The sequence below is a fragment of the Nasonia vitripennis genome, chromosome 4 (genome assembly GCF_009193385.2).
Source record: "Nasonia vitripennis strain AsymCx chromosome 4, Nvit_psr_1.1, whole genome shotgun sequence".
NCBI classification, from domain to species: Eukaryota; Metazoa; Arthropoda; class Insecta; order Hymenoptera; family Pteromalidae; genus Nasonia; species Nasonia vitripennis.
Window position 1 is genome coordinate 25,637,367 of NC_045760.1, and position 17,600 is coordinate 25,654,966.

The 17,600-nt window shown below is 49.9% G+C and overlaps 2 protein-coding genes across 2 annotated transcripts; one reads left to right on the forward strand and one right to left on the reverse strand.

Moving 5' to 3' along the window:
• Positions 1–189: 189 nt before the first annotated feature.
• On the reverse strand, positions 190–2,106 carry LOC100117516 (28S ribosomal protein S5, mitochondrial). The gene is made up of 6 exons (XM_016987341.2): positions 1,951–2,106; positions 1,722–1,817; positions 1,294–1,644; positions 978–1,208; positions 715–914; positions 190–635 (listed from the first exon to the last, which is right to left on the reverse strand). The coding sequence occupies exons 1-6, from the start codon at positions 2,021–2,023 to the stop codon at positions 264–266; spliced, it is 1,323 nt and encodes a 440-aa protein (XP_016842830.1). The 5' UTR covers positions 2,024–2,106; the 3' UTR covers positions 190–263.
• A 782-nt stretch (positions 2,107–2,888) lies between these two features.
• Positions 2,889–16,761, forward strand: LOC100117472 (homeobox protein Nkx-2.4). Its single transcript, XM_031930525.1, has 4 exons — positions 2,889–4,778; positions 6,305–6,591; positions 11,298–11,384; positions 13,572–16,761. The coding sequence occupies exons 1-4, from the start codon at positions 3,983–3,985 to the stop codon at positions 13,947–13,949; spliced, it is 1,548 nt and encodes a 515-aa protein (XP_031786385.1). The 5' UTR covers positions 2,889–3,982; the 3' UTR covers positions 13,950–16,761.
• The last annotated feature ends 839 nt before the right edge of the window (positions 16,762–17,600 follow it).

The following is a 17,600-nucleotide window of genomic DNA, read 5'->3' on the forward strand; positions in this document are numbered from 1 at the left end:
AAACTATAGATGTATTAGATTTTTCTTATATTCTTTCAGTGTCAGAGCAATAGAGCATCGGTTAACATCCCCCCCCCCCCCCCCCGAACCACTTTTGGCACGCGCTCTGCTGATAAGGCCATTCGAATTTTTATCATAGGTGCGCTGTACTTTAGATTCGCGAAAGAATTCGATATCCACAACTACAAGTCGTATAATACGCGTTAAAAGCATTTTATTCAATTTTTGTACACTTATAGCTATATTTATAAAATGTTAGTTTGCTAATCATCCTCTTTCTTTGTAAAAGGTTGTGGTTTTGCTTCTGGATATTTGTCCGTCAAAAAACTTCGAAATTCTCCGTACTCTGCCAACATTCTAATCCTGACCTGATCTTGATTTCTCAGATATTCCATTTTACTTTTCTTCAGTTTGTAAGAATCATAGTTTTCGTAGAAAGGAGGAAACTTTTTCTTCTTCAGAATGATCTTTCCACCAAGAACGTATTGTTTGAAATTCAATACTTCTGTGGATTTAACTTCCTCTGGTTTCCTGACTACGCTTGGACTTGCCACTACTACTGGGTACATCAAATTCTCTTTTCTCATTTCAACCAGATGTAGTTTTTTTTCCTCTGCCAGTTGTTGATGTGTTTTCTGTAAACGATAATTTGCATAAACATCATTGCAGTATTATTTTATTTATAGTGTAAATTGAACATGATTTTAATTTCACCTGTCTTAATAGTCCAATCAGAAAAGCTTTGATGATGTGCTGGTAATGGATAGAACCTTCTACTTTGACATGCAAATCCTTTATTCCAATAACTTCGCAAGCACATTTGATAGCTCTATGGCAAACTAGGCCATAGCCTTCTGGTTTCTTTGTAACAAACAGTTTAGTTGATCCAAACTGAGTGAAAAAGTCATGAAACACTGAAAGCAGAAAATTCAAGAATTACTTGAATGACAAGACTTGAAGGAAATATGACTGATTACCCGTGTGATTTTTGTACAGTGGAACATGCATTAATTTGAATCCAGCTCTGTTTCTGGCCAAACGCAAAGCTGTTCTTCCCTCAGCCGACTTGCCCAAGGCAATACCGCACAATCCATTCTTGTTACCAGTGATGACAAATGAGCTGTAGGATCTTTTCCGTCCCAAGTTTCCTGTCATATGAGATACCATCTTGTGCTCTATTACCTTTGAATCAAAGCCTACAAAAACCTCTGCAGAAATTTCAGAGATCAAAAGACTTGTTATCTCATAAACATGAATTTAAGTATTCAAAAGGTATTGACAAATGAACCGTACCATCATTTACAGGATCTGGTGGGCCGATACTTCTGCCACCCATTTTTGCACTGGTCCATCCTCTTTCCAATGGATGAATCCTCCTAGATCTCCGGTTCTGCATAGAATCTCGTATTTTGATAAGCTTGGCTTCTCTCTGAGTGTCTTCTGGAAGCTTTTGCTGTTTCATGACAGTCGATCCTCTCATAATCGGTCCAGTTAACCCAGGCCATAGCATGTTTATTTTTCCAACACCAATGTATTGGCCCCTGTTCAAATCCCTCATGAGTTTCTTAGCTCCCCTTCCTCTACCTCTTTGTCTACCTGCATTACTGACACTGGTCACAGATTTCCACAAGGAGTCCGCGGTATCTAAAAGATCAAAAAGACAGATTTATAACAATCTTTTATACACTGTGATCATGCATACCCGACAATGTTTATCTTACACTTTGTAAAAAACGAAGTCAAACGGATCTGACAAGCGGTAGGGGATTGTAGCTTGAGAACCTGTTGATGTGTGTCAGTAACATTGCTGCATATACCTGAAAAAGTACGAGAATTGAAACAGAAATATACGTATAAATTGTTTTGACTTTGAGGTTATGTTCGAAGAAAACAAAGCACATTGCACGGAAAGTTAAGCGAGTCAAGCATCAAATAGATGAATGGACTCACGATTCGTCGACAACAAAGATTGCCGCAACGGTTTGACAAACGAACTGTAAACTCGCAGCAAGTTGCAACTCATTTTCTCCCGCGAATTTATGCAGACGATGCAAGTGCGGCAGGGAGAAAAAGAGAGTGCGGTTGAAATATATATATATATATATGTTGAAAACTCGAATCAACACGAGAGCGCCGACGTGAAAAAAACTCGGACGGTAAGTACGAGTGGCTTCGGTCGGTAACCGTGGTGTCATTGTGTTTTGGCGCAGGAGAGGAATCCACCTTACCGACGATCAATACTTGTCGCTTACCTTCGTCTGAACGGGCGGTGCGAAATTCAAAGTTGGTGAACGCGTGAGACCGCATAATATAAGATCTCCAATTCGCCAAAAGTTATTGATAATAACGTTTTCTGAGTATATCTCAATGAACTCTAGTTTAAAATTCAACCTATCGGAGCCTGATTCGCTCTCGACCATTAAATCGAAATTCAACGAAGGATTCAGAGACAAAAATAAAAAGGTCGATCGACACCTGAAACGCAGCGATTTGGCTTGGCAAAACTATATGCATATACTGAAAACACATCAGCGACGATGTAGGCGCGCGAGCGACGCAAGTAGAGAAAGGATCGAGCTATAGAGGTGTACATTCGGGCTACCTGCGTAGCTCGCGCAATCACAGCCTCCTTCCCCTCGGCAGATCGCAGCAGCCACCAGGTTCACCCCACCCGAAACCGGAGTTTCCCCTACCGCGGCGCAACGCGATGGCGCGCCGGCGCTGGCAGGAGCCTCGCGGCCGGTCTCCGCGGCGACGCCGAGACCCGCAGCGATTGGCCAAGCCCGTTGCCGGGCTCGGGGAACGTCAGCCTCCGCCCAGCTCGTCCCGGCGACCTATGGGAGAAGGGACGGAGTCTCTCTTTCTCTCTCCGTCTAGTGTAGTGGGTACTCGAGTTGACTGGCGTCTCGCGCGCGCCGGGGCAGCGCAGGAGCAGGAGCCGCAGCTGATGCTGTGCAGCTCTCGTGGGGTTGCTCTCGGGAGGGAGGGGGAAGCCGAGCGTCGCTCTCTCTCTCTCTTTCTCTCTCTCTCTCTCTCTCTCTCTCTCTTTCGAGTGGGTCTAAGCGGCCGTGAGAGGGCCTCTCCAGGAGAGCCCCAACAGTACTCTCCATTCATTCATCCATACAGCATAGCGGCAGCAGTGAGCGAGCGAGCGAGCCTCTACGTAGCCTGTGCCTAGCTAGCTGAGCGAGCGAGCCCTGGAGCCGACGAGAGCGCCGCCGCCGTACCGCAGCTGGTCCTATACTACTACTACTACTACTACTACTACACTACTACTCGGCGGCCGGGTTCGAGTAGAAGGAGCGAAAGAGAGAGAGAGAGAGAGCGCGAGAGTGCGCGCCAGAGAGGGACTCGACACGAGAGCGCGAGTCCCAGCGCCGCCGGAAGAGACAACAACCCTTGGCTCCGCAGCAGCTCTCTGTGCCGGTGCCGCTGCCGCTGCAGCAGCAGCAGCCAGCGACGCAGTCTATATACCGTGGATATCTCTTACCGTCCTCTCGAGCCAGCCGAAGAGAGAGAGAAAGTGAGAGAGAGAGAGAGAGAGAGAGAGAGAGAGAGAGAGAGAGAGAGCGACGAGAGACTTGATCTCGCGCGCGCGGCCGGGCCCGCGACGACACATATCTCCGAGTGCTCCGAGTCCGCGTCGTGCCACAGTGTTATATACGCAGCCGCTTCGCGCTCGGCCTCTCTCACAGGACTGCGTCGCGGTTATTCCGGGCTCGGCCGCCGGCCGGCCCTGGCCGCGATTTCGCCGCGAGTGCCGTGAGTAATATTGTACGGGTTTATTGTGCGCTGCGGCAGTGAAGACCATGACGGAGTGATAGCCGAGAGCCTTCGGTTTTTAGCTCTCTCGGACAGGCCGCGCGGGAGGAGGAGGAGGAGGAGGATATGCCGCTAGGGTTGTAAGGAAGACGTCGCCAAAATTCTTTGCGGTTCGTACCTGCGCTACTTCGACGGCAGGAGCGTCGAGGTCTTCGCCGAGATGAGCGGCGGTGGCGGCGGCGGTAGTCAGGCCAACAGCACTGCCGGCAATGCCAGCTACCACCAGCACCAGCAGCAGCAGCAGCAGCAGCAGCAGCAGACCGAGCTGGAGCAGGCGGGTCTGCTGCCGGAGCTCAACGGCGTCGACCTGGCGATGAGCCTGTCGCCGAAGCAGCACCAGCACGCCGGCGGTGGACACGTGCAGGGTGGCGCTGGCGGAGCCCACACGACGCCGTTCAGCGTCACCGACATCCTCTCGCCCATCGAGGAGTCCTACCGGAAGCTCGAGCTCGCCGCCCAGGGCGTCGTTCCCCACGGCCAGGGCTCGCCGTACAGCAACGCCGGCAACGCCTGCGGGGCCCGGGGAGTCAGCGGTGGCGGCGGCGGCGGCGGCGGCGGCGGCAACACGGGCAGCTCGAGCGCGAGCAGCGGAAGTCCGCCGCTGCACGGCGGCTCGACACCGGGAGTCAGTACGCCGGGGCCCACGATCGGCGGCGCGGCGAGCGGCGGCGGCGGCGGCGGTGGCGGCGGCGGCAACGGGACCGGTGGAGGGGTGCCCGGCTCTGGCGGCCCGACGCCCGGCATGAGCGCCATGGGCAACCCATACGCGACGATGCAGCTGACACCGCAGTATCAGTACTGCGCGGCCGAGCTCTCGCCGTACCATCACGCGGGCCCCGGCGTGGGCGGCGGGCCCGGGGCCGGCGGCGACCACATGCGCTCCCACGGCGTATCCTCGCATCATCATCCCTGGTACGCGCCCGCGCCGCCGACACCCAACGACCCCAGATTCGCAAGTGAGTATATTATGCTTTGGTATACGAATGTGTGTACATTTATGCGTGTAACGTATACTTTTGCAGTGTCGCTTTCCGGGAATTCGTTGAGGATTCCCGGCGTCTCTCGACATTCTTGCGGCGCTCTTCTCTGCTAGCGCAACTATTCTAGTCACGCCGACGGCCAGCCGCGACGAGCTTGCGATCGTTCTTGGGATTTCAAGTGTTGTGCGGTCGGAGCAATTCGTTCTCTGTTGTAATGAACATATAGTTTTGGTGACGAATGAGTGACTTCGCGAATCGCGTTGAAAAAAACGGTGTGGAAAGTACTTTGCGCGGCAAGATCGGCTTTGCACACCGACGATTCTGATGAGTAAAATGTGGCTAATGCTTGTATCATAAATACTCTATCCAACCGGAGCTTCTTATATAACAGATTTAATGTCATTGATTCAGTGACAATGAATTTAATTGGGAAAACTAAATTCTTTTCTGCTTTTTGTGAAAGAAATAATCGACACAATTGATTCGCTCCGATACTAACGCTTGAAATCCCAATAGGTGTTCAAGTTTACCGAAACTCTAACGGAACAATCCTGAATAGGCGCCCCAACGCGAGTATAGCGGCAGTCCTATATAAATTCAGGAAATATAAAAGAGCTTGCAAAACCTCCGCGCTACGTCCGGAAAAGCCCGTAGCGGCTCGAATTTCCGGACGATATTCGCGCTAATCTTGACATCGGCCGGCGGATCACGTATATCGAGCTCCGTTTATATTCCGCCGCAGAGGAAACGAGACAAAGCGAACATACGACGGGTTTCGGTTTCGCGTCCCGTTTCAAAGTCAACAGAGAATCGCACTTATCGCCGAGAGAGGCGACTTCCTACTCGTCCGATCAAATAACGCATCAGAATTAGCCGCAACGCTTTTCCACTGCACATCGGAGCTCAAACGTCGAAAAAACCCCTGATGCGCGTGTGGCTCAATTTTAACGACCGCTTAACAAGGCAGAGATGCCGCAGCGTTTCCGATGACTGGCCGCTTTCTCAGATTTTCTCTCTGCGCGAGCAAATAAGACGCACTGCGTTGAGCGATTCGAAGGTTCTCACGGCAGCTTCCCGCGGGTGGGCCTTGACCGCCATCTTCGCTCTCGAGTGTTGTCTAACGAGCGACGAGAGCTGACGCTCATTGGCACTGCTTACGCGATCTTTCTCTCTCTCACTCTCCGTCTCGTAATAACCGTCTCGATGCTGCAGCAGCGGCAGCATCATCATCATCATCATCGAGCCGTCAGCCTGACGGAAGAATCCGGTTCGGTTCCGCGCGATGACGCTGCGAGAAAGCTCCGTACAATGAGGCGAGTCTCTCGGTTTAATTTCTCGGAAGGAATAAAGGATCGCATTAGAAAGAGTTTAAACGGCGAGATGAAATTGTCGATCGCGCGCGTCAGGACCTCCCGGTGTATAATTAGGACCTCCCCATATATAATTACGATATGTTATACAAACTGTATATATAAGAGGTTTGCCAAAAAATTCTGTTCCAGTCTCGAGGCTGATGGGAGCCGCAGCGTCGGCGGGCACGAACATGGCCGGCTGCTCCGTGGGCCAGTCGATGGGCGACATGGCCAAGTCCTCGGGTATGGGCGTCGGCGTCGGCGTCAGCATGGGCGTGAGCGCGATGCAGTTCCCCCTGGCGCAGAGGCGGAAGCGACGGGTCCTCTTCACGCAGGCGCAGGTCTACGAGCTCGAGAGGAGGTTCAAGCAGCAAAAGTACCTCAGCGCGCCCGAGAGGGAACACCTCGCCTCCATCATACACCTCACACCCACGCAGGTTTGTATATACGATTCGAGAATGCCCATCAGAGATTCTCCCTCGCGCGACGGAACTCTGCGCGCTCTCAATGCCGAGGCTTGATTGCAATCAGGCCAACTTTTCAGCGCCTTGCGATTATTAGTCGAGCTGTACATATCGTTTTCACGCTATGTCCTCGCAGCGCGCGGAAGCTCGAAAGTCTCTCTCTCTCTTTGCACTATATAGCAGATGCGCGCGCGCCACGGCGGAGGCCCTCCATTTTACACTGATGGCATTGTTGCTCCAAGTGCAGCCCCCATTGTTACGCGGGCCGCTCCTTGGTCTTTTGTTATATCGCCGCCGCCGCCGCCGCCGCCGCCGCGTCTGTACTACTCTGTTGCGCAGCTCGAGCTACTCGCACTTTTTTTTCTTCTCTGTTATCAAGCTGTACTTGCGCTCGCGCAAATTACCCCTGTATTATGCATATCGCTGGTGTTGCACTTCGACGAGGCTTTTTGCAGCTCTCTTGAGCTTTATTTATCTTCGCGCGCGAGCGACAGCTATTTGTTCCCCAATAGGCTACTTAAATTTCCGAGAAAATTCCGAGCAAACAGCATCAAGTCCTCAATCTTTGCTCCGGCGCAAGCGCGCGAGAATGAAAAATGAGTGAGTATTATGTTACGCGTCGAGGAGAGAGAGAGAGGAGGACGTGTCTGCGTGTGTGTTGTGTGCGTGTCAGAATCGCTCGCGAGGGTGACTGTGCACACAGAGTATTATTTTTCCATGGGGTCGTCGCGGCAAAGTGCTTGATGTGCGCGTATACAGCCTCTGCGATTTGGCCGATAACGTTATCAATTTATACGACTCCGCAATTAAAAGAGGGAGCAATTGCGTCGAGAATAAAAGAAACGCGAAAGGTACTGCAGCACACGCATCAGCTCGAGGAAGGAAAGAGGGAGACAACAAGAGGTATAACGAGACACGGAGACAGCGCCCAGAGGGGGGCGGATACGCAAGTAAACGACAGGATGCAGACAGAAAAGACTCGTTTAATACGTCCATTAGCCCTGCGCGCGCGAGCTGCACATGTGAGAATGATATATATGTATATATAACGATCTCCGCAGAGAGCGAGACAATTGCTCGCGCAGAAATGAGGAGGATATTTCTAGTTCGCCTTACAAGCACACGCGATTCTTCCTGAGGATGAAGAGAATGAAGAGCGACTGCGCCATTGACCCGGCGACGCCGGATAATTGCATTTCTCTCTTTCTCGCGCGAGAGCTCAAGGCGCATATGAAATCTGATACTGATGCTGAGCGCAGGTGCCGGGAGAGGCTCTTTTTCAAGCCCATTTAAAGGCGCGAGCTCGCGCTTGTATGTGCACTTTGACAGCGCGCGCGCGCGCACGAGGGTAGGGTGCATACATCGCTCGCGTCGCCAGGGCAAACAGCGACAAGATCATCGAGCGAGTCGCCTTTTCACGCCGTCCATTATATCCGCCTACTGCACCGCTGACTTGTTCTGTATAATATTATGTGTCGTCGTCGTCGTCGTCGTCGTCGTCAGTATATTCGATTTATAATTCGTTCTCAATGCAAACACCCCCGCATATAAAGTCGATATTAAGCAGTAGTAAATATAAGCGTATATAAGCCCGACGTTTGCCGAGCACTCGAGTCCCCAATTTGCGCGAGTTAATTCTCTTTCGCTCGTGTTTGCATTGATACGGAAAAAGGGGGGCGAGTGTACACTCGCTTGATAATTCCGGGCTTTAGTTTTGCGGCTAATCAGAAAGCCATTTGCCCATCGAGGGCTTGAAACAACAGTAGGGAATATGTGCGCATCCCTCCGGCGCCATATATGGAACACGCGCCAATTAATGTATGATAAAATTCTCCTGCGCTTGCGTATAAGAATATATAGAGGAGCCGAAACAAGGCGACAATGCGGCGAGGTGCGATAGCTCGTAAAATTGGCCGTAGCAGAGAATAGTGTACAGGGGGCGTGAAACGCGCTCCGCTGTGGCGAATAACGAGGTTACGTTTAACTCAATCAATCGTCCGGGGGGAGCCTCTATGTTTTCGTACTTACTGACACGCGCGCTGTCCGACACAGAGACGATCAATTGTTTTCCTTGCGCCCGATGCCCTCTCTCTATATAACACTACATATACTGTTTTCTTTCTTTCTTTCTTCCTCCTTAACGCGGCTGCATAGCACTGCACTTTACGCGCTTAAATCATTTTTATCCAGAGAGATATAAAATCGGAGCCGACGATGTGCATTTGGCGTGAGCGCGCACGTGCGCGCATCAAAGTGTCCCTTCCACGCTCGCGCCGAGATCTATTATCCGGAATTTATCGGCGTTTCATAGGATCTCTCTCCCTCTCTCTCTCTCTCTCTCATCTATATCTATATAATGGAGCGTGAGTGCGGCTGACATGTGCCCCCGAGCGACGCCTACGGATATCGCACCCTACAATTTATCGGTCTTTGATAGTTCGCGCCTCAGCCGGAAGCCAATTCCTGTGTATAGAAGAGGAAGAAGCCGCAGTGCCGGAAAGCGCTCGTTATATAGCGTACATTATACACACGTCACAAGGCGCATCACCAGTGTGTATACATTTTTTCCGATCTCTAATGATTTATTTGCGTTCGCGTTCCGAATGCGCCAAGTCACAAACAGCCTCTATATATATATATATATATATATACTCTCGGAGAACGAAGGGCCGAGTTAATCGGGGGCTTTGCGCGGGCGGCTCTGACTCGTTAAAACGTCAAAAGGGCAAAAACTGAAGAGTCCAAACAATCGCAACGAAGGATTTCACGTCTCGTTAACTCATTTTCCCATAAGGCCCCGAGCTGTGTGTATATATACCTGCTGCTGCTGCGTGGGCTGCCCCCACTGTATATAATCGGAAATTATGCGCCGCTGCCCGTGTTGAGTAAACCGCGCGCTTGGTGGTCGAACTGCTCCGTTTCGCGCTGTGTATGCATATGCCTACGTGCTTACTAGCCAAGATAAACAAGCTCGCGCGAGTGTAAGAGAGAGAGAGAGAGAGAAAGAAAGATCTGCCTTAGTCATCGTACTAGAGGTCGCGCGGCTACCTGCACTACCACGCGTACACACTTTCTCAGTTCTCTTGCGACGAAGAGCGCGCAGAATCGGAGAAAGATCCTTGAATTTTTTTTACCCTCGCCGAAATGCGTGTTTGAGCCGAGCAAACTTGAAATCGAAGCTTGGGAGTGGGTAGTTTTGATGAAACTATCAGCGAAACAAAAGAGAAGAAGAACAAGTGGAAGAGGGTTTTTAATAGACATCACGAAGCGAGTGAGAGAGAGAGAGAGAGAGATGTCTCTCTCGGCCGAAAACGTGAGCGGCCGTCACTCGCGGACGTGAATAGAGAGCGAGAGCCTGGGCGTCAGGATTTAAGAAAGAAAAAATCAATATACAGACGTAGTAGTAGTATAGCCGAGCTTTTGTGCCGCGTCACGCCTCTGCTTTTTATAATTCTCTACTCCGTCTCTCAGCTCTTCGGTCGGGCTTCGTGAGCTCGATTCTATCTCGTCCAACTGGCGGAAAGCTGTTTACACAGCACATTGCTGCGGAGGCTGCGTGTCGGCCGGTCGCTGCTGGTTCTCTTGGAATAACAGAGCCGAGTTTCTCTCCTCTCTCTCTCTCTCTGTCTCCCCTTCGCGCGAATATACACACATACACACGTCGAACCTTTCGGAAATCCACGATCGACTCGTTATTTTGAGTGAAAATTCGAGGGATCGATCGGGCACCGGATTATAAATATATACGTATATAACACGCACACGTGATGACCCAGTGAGAGCCGATGCTGAAGTGGCGCAAGGTCGAGGAGCAATAAAAAGGCGTTAACGAACGAGTAGGATGCAAGAGAGAGTCGTTCACAAAAGTAGATAAGACTCTCGAGGGTATGAAAGCTTCAAGAGAGGAGTGGGGGGCGGGGGGGAGGGGCAGATAAAACGCAAATCGAGAACGCGGCGGTCACTTGATTCCGCGTCGTGTTTTTCAAGAGCGAACTGCGTGTGTATATCGAAACGAAAACTACCGTGAATATCAGCTGGATAAGATCTGTGCGGAAAAACGGCAAAGGTCAGCGCGCTGCATCATCAGTGCGTAATACGCGACTCGACCACAGCTTACAACATATACCTGTCGCTCTCTCGACTCTAGTTTCCTCTTGCACTGATGCGAGAGAGGGGGTTGAAGGGCTTTCGTTGCGCCAACTTCAAAATACTAACAACGGACAGAGACGAACGTACGCGTCTTTATCTTTATCACTAGATCGATTTTTTTTTTTTTCGAAAACTTAATGTCCTCGAGCTGTATACACGCAGCCGAGGTTCCTTTGTCCAGGCGCGAGCGAGCAAACACTATGTGCGGAGAGAAGTGTGAAGTGGAAATAATCCGGCGCATCAAGCGATCACACACATACACAGAGCTCTAAACGGGGATGCGCGGTATATACCGGATTATAACGCGCGCTGTCATAAGCAGATGCCAGATCCGATTCAGCCTTCGGCTCTCTCTCTCTCACGCGGCTAGCCCTAATCGCGTTGTTCAATTGCCGTAAAAGCGGTTTTACACCAATGCCCTCCAGCGCATGCGCTCTATACACTGTCTCTGTTTTCTTTCATAACTTTAGACGCTGTAGCCCTTACTGTATAACAATAATTAATAATCTTTCCCGCATCTCTGATTTCAGGTGAAAATCTGGTTTCAAAATCACCGCTACAAGTGCAAACGACAAGCCAAGGAAAAAGCCATGGCCGAGCAGAACGCCCAGAATCAGGTACGCTTAAAAAAAAAAAAAAAAAAAAAAATTTGCGAGACGTGTCGTGTCTCGCGATCTCTCGCGGCGAGATAAAAAAGAGCGTAAGTATACAGGGAAGAAAAGTGCGAATCGCGCATAAATTCGATCGTCGCGATACAGCGCGCATACTGCGCAGATGTCGAATACATTATTGCGCGGCACGTATACGCGGGATCACGCACGGCCGAGTGGAAATGTGCAACGGCATAATAATACGCGTATAAACGTGAATTAAACAGCTTCCTATGCTGCGTATATCCGAGGAAAAAAAAAAGTGAATAGTTCGCAGTGTTTGTGTATACGTAAGTATAGGATGCGCGGCTGAACGATCCCGATAAAGATCGTCGTCGGTCGATCTATCTATCGGCTCGAGGTGCGACGCGGGCCGTGTGTTTAGGGGGTATAGGTATCGCGATAGCCGATCGCGAGGTGGGATCGCGGCTAATGGCGTAACAATGAGCCCGACATTGTCGCGGCCAGGCGGCTCGTATAAACACGGCATACAGCATTAATGGAGCTGAAAGTAATCTGTCCGTTCCGATCTCTAGCCGAATCTCAATAGCCTGTGGCCCTTCCCCCCCCCCCCCCCCCCCTCTCTCTCTCTCTCTCTCTCTCTCTATTTTTCTTTCCGCAAGCGCGCGCTATAGTATAGAGTGAATTGTGCTCCCCTATTTATTGGGGCTATACAGCCAGTCGAGCGAGAAGCCGCCCCGACGTGTATATAATTTACTCGTTAGTTCGCGGCGTGAACAAACTTCGATGTATAAGCTGTAATAACGTAGATTGAAAAATCTACACACGACGACGACGATGCTGATGATGGATTCGAATTTGACCGCGTATATAACACTCGCTGTTTGCTCTGCTCTCGGCTTATCGCCGCGTAATTGCGCCACCCGCGCCCTTCTCTCTCTCTCTCTCTCTCTCTCTCTCTCTCTCTCTCTATCTCGCCACTTGTCCGCCTGGCGAATTTCTCTTTGCGCTCGGCTGCGTCTCTCCCTTACCGCCGCCGACGGCGTTTCTGATTAGAGAGAGAGAGAGAGAGAGAGGCTCTATACACACGTCGTCGGAATCGCGTTAAAATTGTATGTACCGGACTCTCTTCTTTTTGTCGCCGCGATTTTTCTTTTTTTTCGGATAAACGTCGCGCGAGAAAATCCGTCAAAGGGAGAGAGGGATATCCGCTGACCCGGATGCTCACGAGAGGGAAAATGTTCAGCGCTCATTTCAAAGAGCGGCTAGTATAGAGAGTTTCTTTGAAAAGTAACGTTTAATTAAAACATATTACACACTGCGACATAAATCAAAATTATATTTGTACACCGCGCACACGCCTCTTTTATTCCGCCAGGCGGCGTCGTCGCGAGCGCGGTAAAAAATCTCTCTCGAGCATCGGGGGCTGCGAGGGTGGCGACAGAGCGAGGGAGGAAGGGAAGAACGTGCGCGCCGCGGATACAGCGAGGTTGGCTGGCAGGGGAGCACGGAAACGGCCTCTCGAGAGGGCCAGAGAGAGAGAGAGAGAGAGAGAGAGAGAGAGAGAGAACCGGCGCCATCTTGCGCGGTACAGTCGGATACAACACCTGCCTGCCTCTACGTGCGTATTTTCTCTTCCTCGAGCGAGCTTTTCGCGGATCGATGCGCACTTTTTCGCTGACTCTCGCGGAATAATCCTACTCGGCTGCACTGCGCTGTTATATTATGCGCATATCCGCTCGAAAATGACGGGACACAGAGCGTTGATACGGCGTAACAACGCGGGGCGAATTATCGTCGTCGCGTGCGCGTGACTACTTCCTAATTTTCGCCGGAAATCGCCGCACGCGCGTTATAACACTCGAGGCGCGTAATCGCGTATGGTTAGCCGCCGCTACACATAAATCATCGCACGCGCTAAATCTACTCCTCTGTGTGCGTTGAGTGCTGCACTCGGCCGCGAATTAATTCTATCCCGCCCACGCTTACAATACACGGATAAGTTATACGAGCCGTTTTTCGAAAGCGCATTCGCGATATATTTTTGAAAGCGAGAGGAATCCCGTGTAGCCGCGCGCTGATGTTGATACAGCTGAGTGCTCGCTCGCTCGCCGCTACCTGCGCTTCTGTTTGGCATACCGGAGCTGCCTGCATCGGTGAATAAATAAAAATTTCTCGTTCTTCTGCTTTCAGAGCGCGAGTTCGCCACGACGAGTAGCGGTGCCGGTGCTGGTCAAGGACGGCAAGCCTTGCGGCAGCGGAGGCGGCAACGAGGGTGGCCGGGGCGCAGGGGGTGCTGGTGGACCCTCCGGAGCCCTGGCAAGTCCGGCGCCACACATGGGAGGCGGTGGCAATCCTCACGGCGGCGGCGGCGGCGGAGGCGGCGGGCATCACGGAGCCGGTTCCCTGCCGCACCACTCGATGAACCACGTGATGAGCGGAAGCCAGGGACTGCAGCACTGCTCGTACACGCGAGTCGCCGCGGCGGCGGCCAACCAGCAGGCGGCCATGCAGCAGCAGCAGCAACCCCAGTGCGGCGCGTACCTGCCGCTCCAGGGTAGGGCCTGGTAGTGCGCGCCGTCCGCGGCGGCGGGTGCGGCCGTGGCCGCTGCTGCCGCGGCTTACGCTCACGCGGCGCCCAGCGCTGCAGCCGCGGTCGGACCCTGGGCCCTCGCCGCTGCCGCCGCGGACTCCTGGTACCCCCTTGCCGACGACAGTCCGTGAAGTCTATTCCGGGAGGTTCGTTCCGCACGGGACGCAGAGTTACCCCGCTAAGCAATAGACACCCGCGTATACGCTGCAACTCGCAACTCTCGACGTGCCCCCGCACACAGCCCGGTTATTATTATTATTATTATTATTATTATTATTATTATTATTATTATTATTATTACTGTGTATTCGTGCGGGGATTCGACGACCACTGTGATAGAGACGCCATCAGCCGGCGGAAAAGGCAGCTCGAGAGAGAGAGAGAAAGAGTCGCGGGCGTGTGTATAGATTGTGAGATTACAGTCGTCCTTTTTTTATCATATAAATCATCGAAAGAACGATTTTTGAATTTCTCGCAAAGATTGTCGCGTGTCTTGTATACCGGATTCGTCGAGACTTTGTTCGTTGATTGATTCAAGATCTCTTAAAAATAATTTTAGCTATATCGTATACTGCATCTATCACAGCGTCGCATTCTGTAAACTTTGCTCCGCGTGGTTATTATTGAAGAGAGAATCGCGCAAGTGTTGCTAATTTACATTTATATCCTTTATTCACTTCGAAGAAGTATTTTTTGTTGCATTGTTATATTGGACGACAACGAATGCTTTGTAAAAGCTAGTGTATTCGAAATCTTTATATCGAGACTCGCGTGCGAGGCACGATTTCGTTCGGAGCAAGGTCGGTTTGATTTTTGAAAATTGTAAATCTAAGTAATTATCGAAGCTATTTATAACAAGTGTAAAATAATTTAGTCGAATTCATATAATTATCATCTTGAGATATGTTACTGTAAAGGGACAAAAACATTGTAATTCTATTGTAATGCTTAGTTTGTTGTCGGTAGAGGCCAATCGTAGCTGGTATAAACGTTGTCACACGCACGCACGCATTAATTCCCGACGATTACAATATTTTCCGTACTTTTGTATAAATCACCGCTGTACAAGAACCGGGGCACGCAGTGAGTATCTATATATACACAGCGCTCGTCTGAAATGCAATTGTCCGATTCGCACGTTTTTTCTCGCTGAAAATGTCCGCGCGCGCGCATCGCATACATGGTACAAAATACACGCAGGAAGGAATAGGAAGCGATGACGATGGCAAAAATCCCTCTTGAAAAATCAAAACGCGGCAGTGGCCGAGAGAGCGAGTATAATACAAATGGAGTATCGGTTGTAAAAAAATTGCCAAAAATAAACTTTTAAAAAGAGAAAATAGAGCCCTATCTGTCCCCCATCGATGTATAATCTGCGCGTGACGAGCGGTACTTAAATGTCGCAAAACGCGACTGGCGATTTCGGATCGGAATCCGCTGGGAACGACGCGAATACGAGGGAGAAAAAAGTAAAAAATAAAAAATTAAACCGAAACAGAATGAAAACGGCTCGATACGCGAAATTGAAATAAACCGGTCGAAGAGAGGAAAGAGCGAACGAATATAACGCGGACAAAGGGATATATACGAGCACGTACGCACATATATGTGTACCTGCTGCGCTGCACGCAGTGTGCAGGCGCGCGTCGAACCGTCGCGTTTCACCGAGTTATATATACAGGTATACGTATATACATCGTACACGTATACCTCGCGCGGGTGCACATAGTAATTTAGGTAAAACGCGCCTCGTCCACTCGACTTTCTCTCGCAATTTTGCGTCACATTGCCGGAGGATAGCCGCCGCACCGACGCTGCAGCAGCAGCAGCGCGACACACAATATGGATATAATATATATAAAATAGGAACGAGAGCGGCGAGAGAGAAAGAGTTGGGAAAAAAATTACACAACGCTCTCTCTCTCTCTCTCTCTCTCTTTCAGCCTCTCTCCGTAGCGCATGTACATAAAAAATGTAGAATGTCCAGCGAGAATCGAGTTTTGTGCCGTCCGTTATGCCGGATCGCGCCAACGCATATTCTGAACTGTAAAATGAATGCGAGAGCGAGCGTTTACGTTTATTTCCTCAAATTATATACAACAAGAAAGCAACGCGCGTGTATAACCCGTGTGTGCAGAGCTGTGTGAGTGGATAATTGTTTGTCATGTGCGAGTATTTTTCCAGTGGACGAAAGTAGTTTGCATCATCAATGTCGATCCATTACAATATGATTTCGCACACAACTGCGATTAATTCTCCTTTCGTCTCTCGTCCATTCGGAAAAAAGCGAATCGTCTTGGAATATTATGTAATATTAGTTGACGCTTCACGTGAAAGCGAAGCGTAATAGTAAGAGTGTGTACATAGCCGCGCATCAGGTTTCCAGTGACGATGAAAATATGTTTGCGAACAATTCCACATGCGCCGCGCGCTCAGTATATATAGGCGAATCTAATTAGAGACAGTGTGCGCGAGAGCGAGAGGAAATTTTAGCTGCATTTTAGGTGTAAAACGTGTGCGTGTGCGTACGGCTGGCTAAGTTTTAAGTATTTAGTCGGCTCGAGATTTCTATATATATATATATATATATAGCTAATATATAGTACATAGTCTGCGGACGGATCGTACGAGAGTAAAAGGTGGTTGAAGATTGACGAGATAAAATGAAAGAACAAACAAACAAAAGAACCTACACACAAGGAATTAGAGATTATTATTATATATCTGCAAAGTTTTGTAAATAATCGAAAGAGATATTAATAAAGCGACGACACTTATTATTATGCGAAAGATGTATCTGTTTTTATTTTCCACACTATACTTACAACATCACCTGTTAAACGCTCCTCTATATAAAAGCCTAGAAAAGTCAAGACTATCCAGAGCTTCAAAAAAAAAAAAAAAAAAACAAAACAAAAAGAGCCAAAGCATCGGGGGCCGGCGCTTTGGACGCATAGTATACATAGCGTTTCATTAGTCGCCGGCCATGGAAACGCCCTCGTGTACACGGGAGCCAGCTTATTAAGGTAAGCCGATATCCAGCGCGCGCGCGACGGCTTTCTCTCTCTCTCACGTGCAAAGGTTAATGCGCGATATTGCTACTCTCTCCCGTAGGCCCCCAATCTATAGATATATGTGCATCGAGACGGCTTTGGCGTCGGGGGGATTATTCCGCTGATTTGAGTAGACGGCTTTTAATTGCGCGCAGAGGCTAGATCCAATAATTTTTGGCTTAACATTCTTTCACTCGGCTCCCGCGCGCGAAGAACCTTATACGCACGTTTGTATGTGTGTGTGTGTATATAGGGGAGCGAGTGTATATAAGAGTGTGAGAGTGACCAGTAGCAAGGAGAGAGAGAGAGAGAGAGAGAGAGTATATATATAAGGGCCTGTCATTGTCAGGCACCCCACTCGATTACCGGCAGCGCACCATTGCGAATCGGCCGCTCGTTTAGTTATTTGCTCTCGCTCTGCTTTCAGAGCTCTATACGTATATACTCCCTCTCTTTCTTTCTACGTGTGTGTGCTTGTATATATATATATATATATATAGCATTGTCCGCTGCTCTTATATTCCTTATATGCGCGTCGGTCTCTATAATTGAAAAATTGATCGTCGTGCGCGCGCG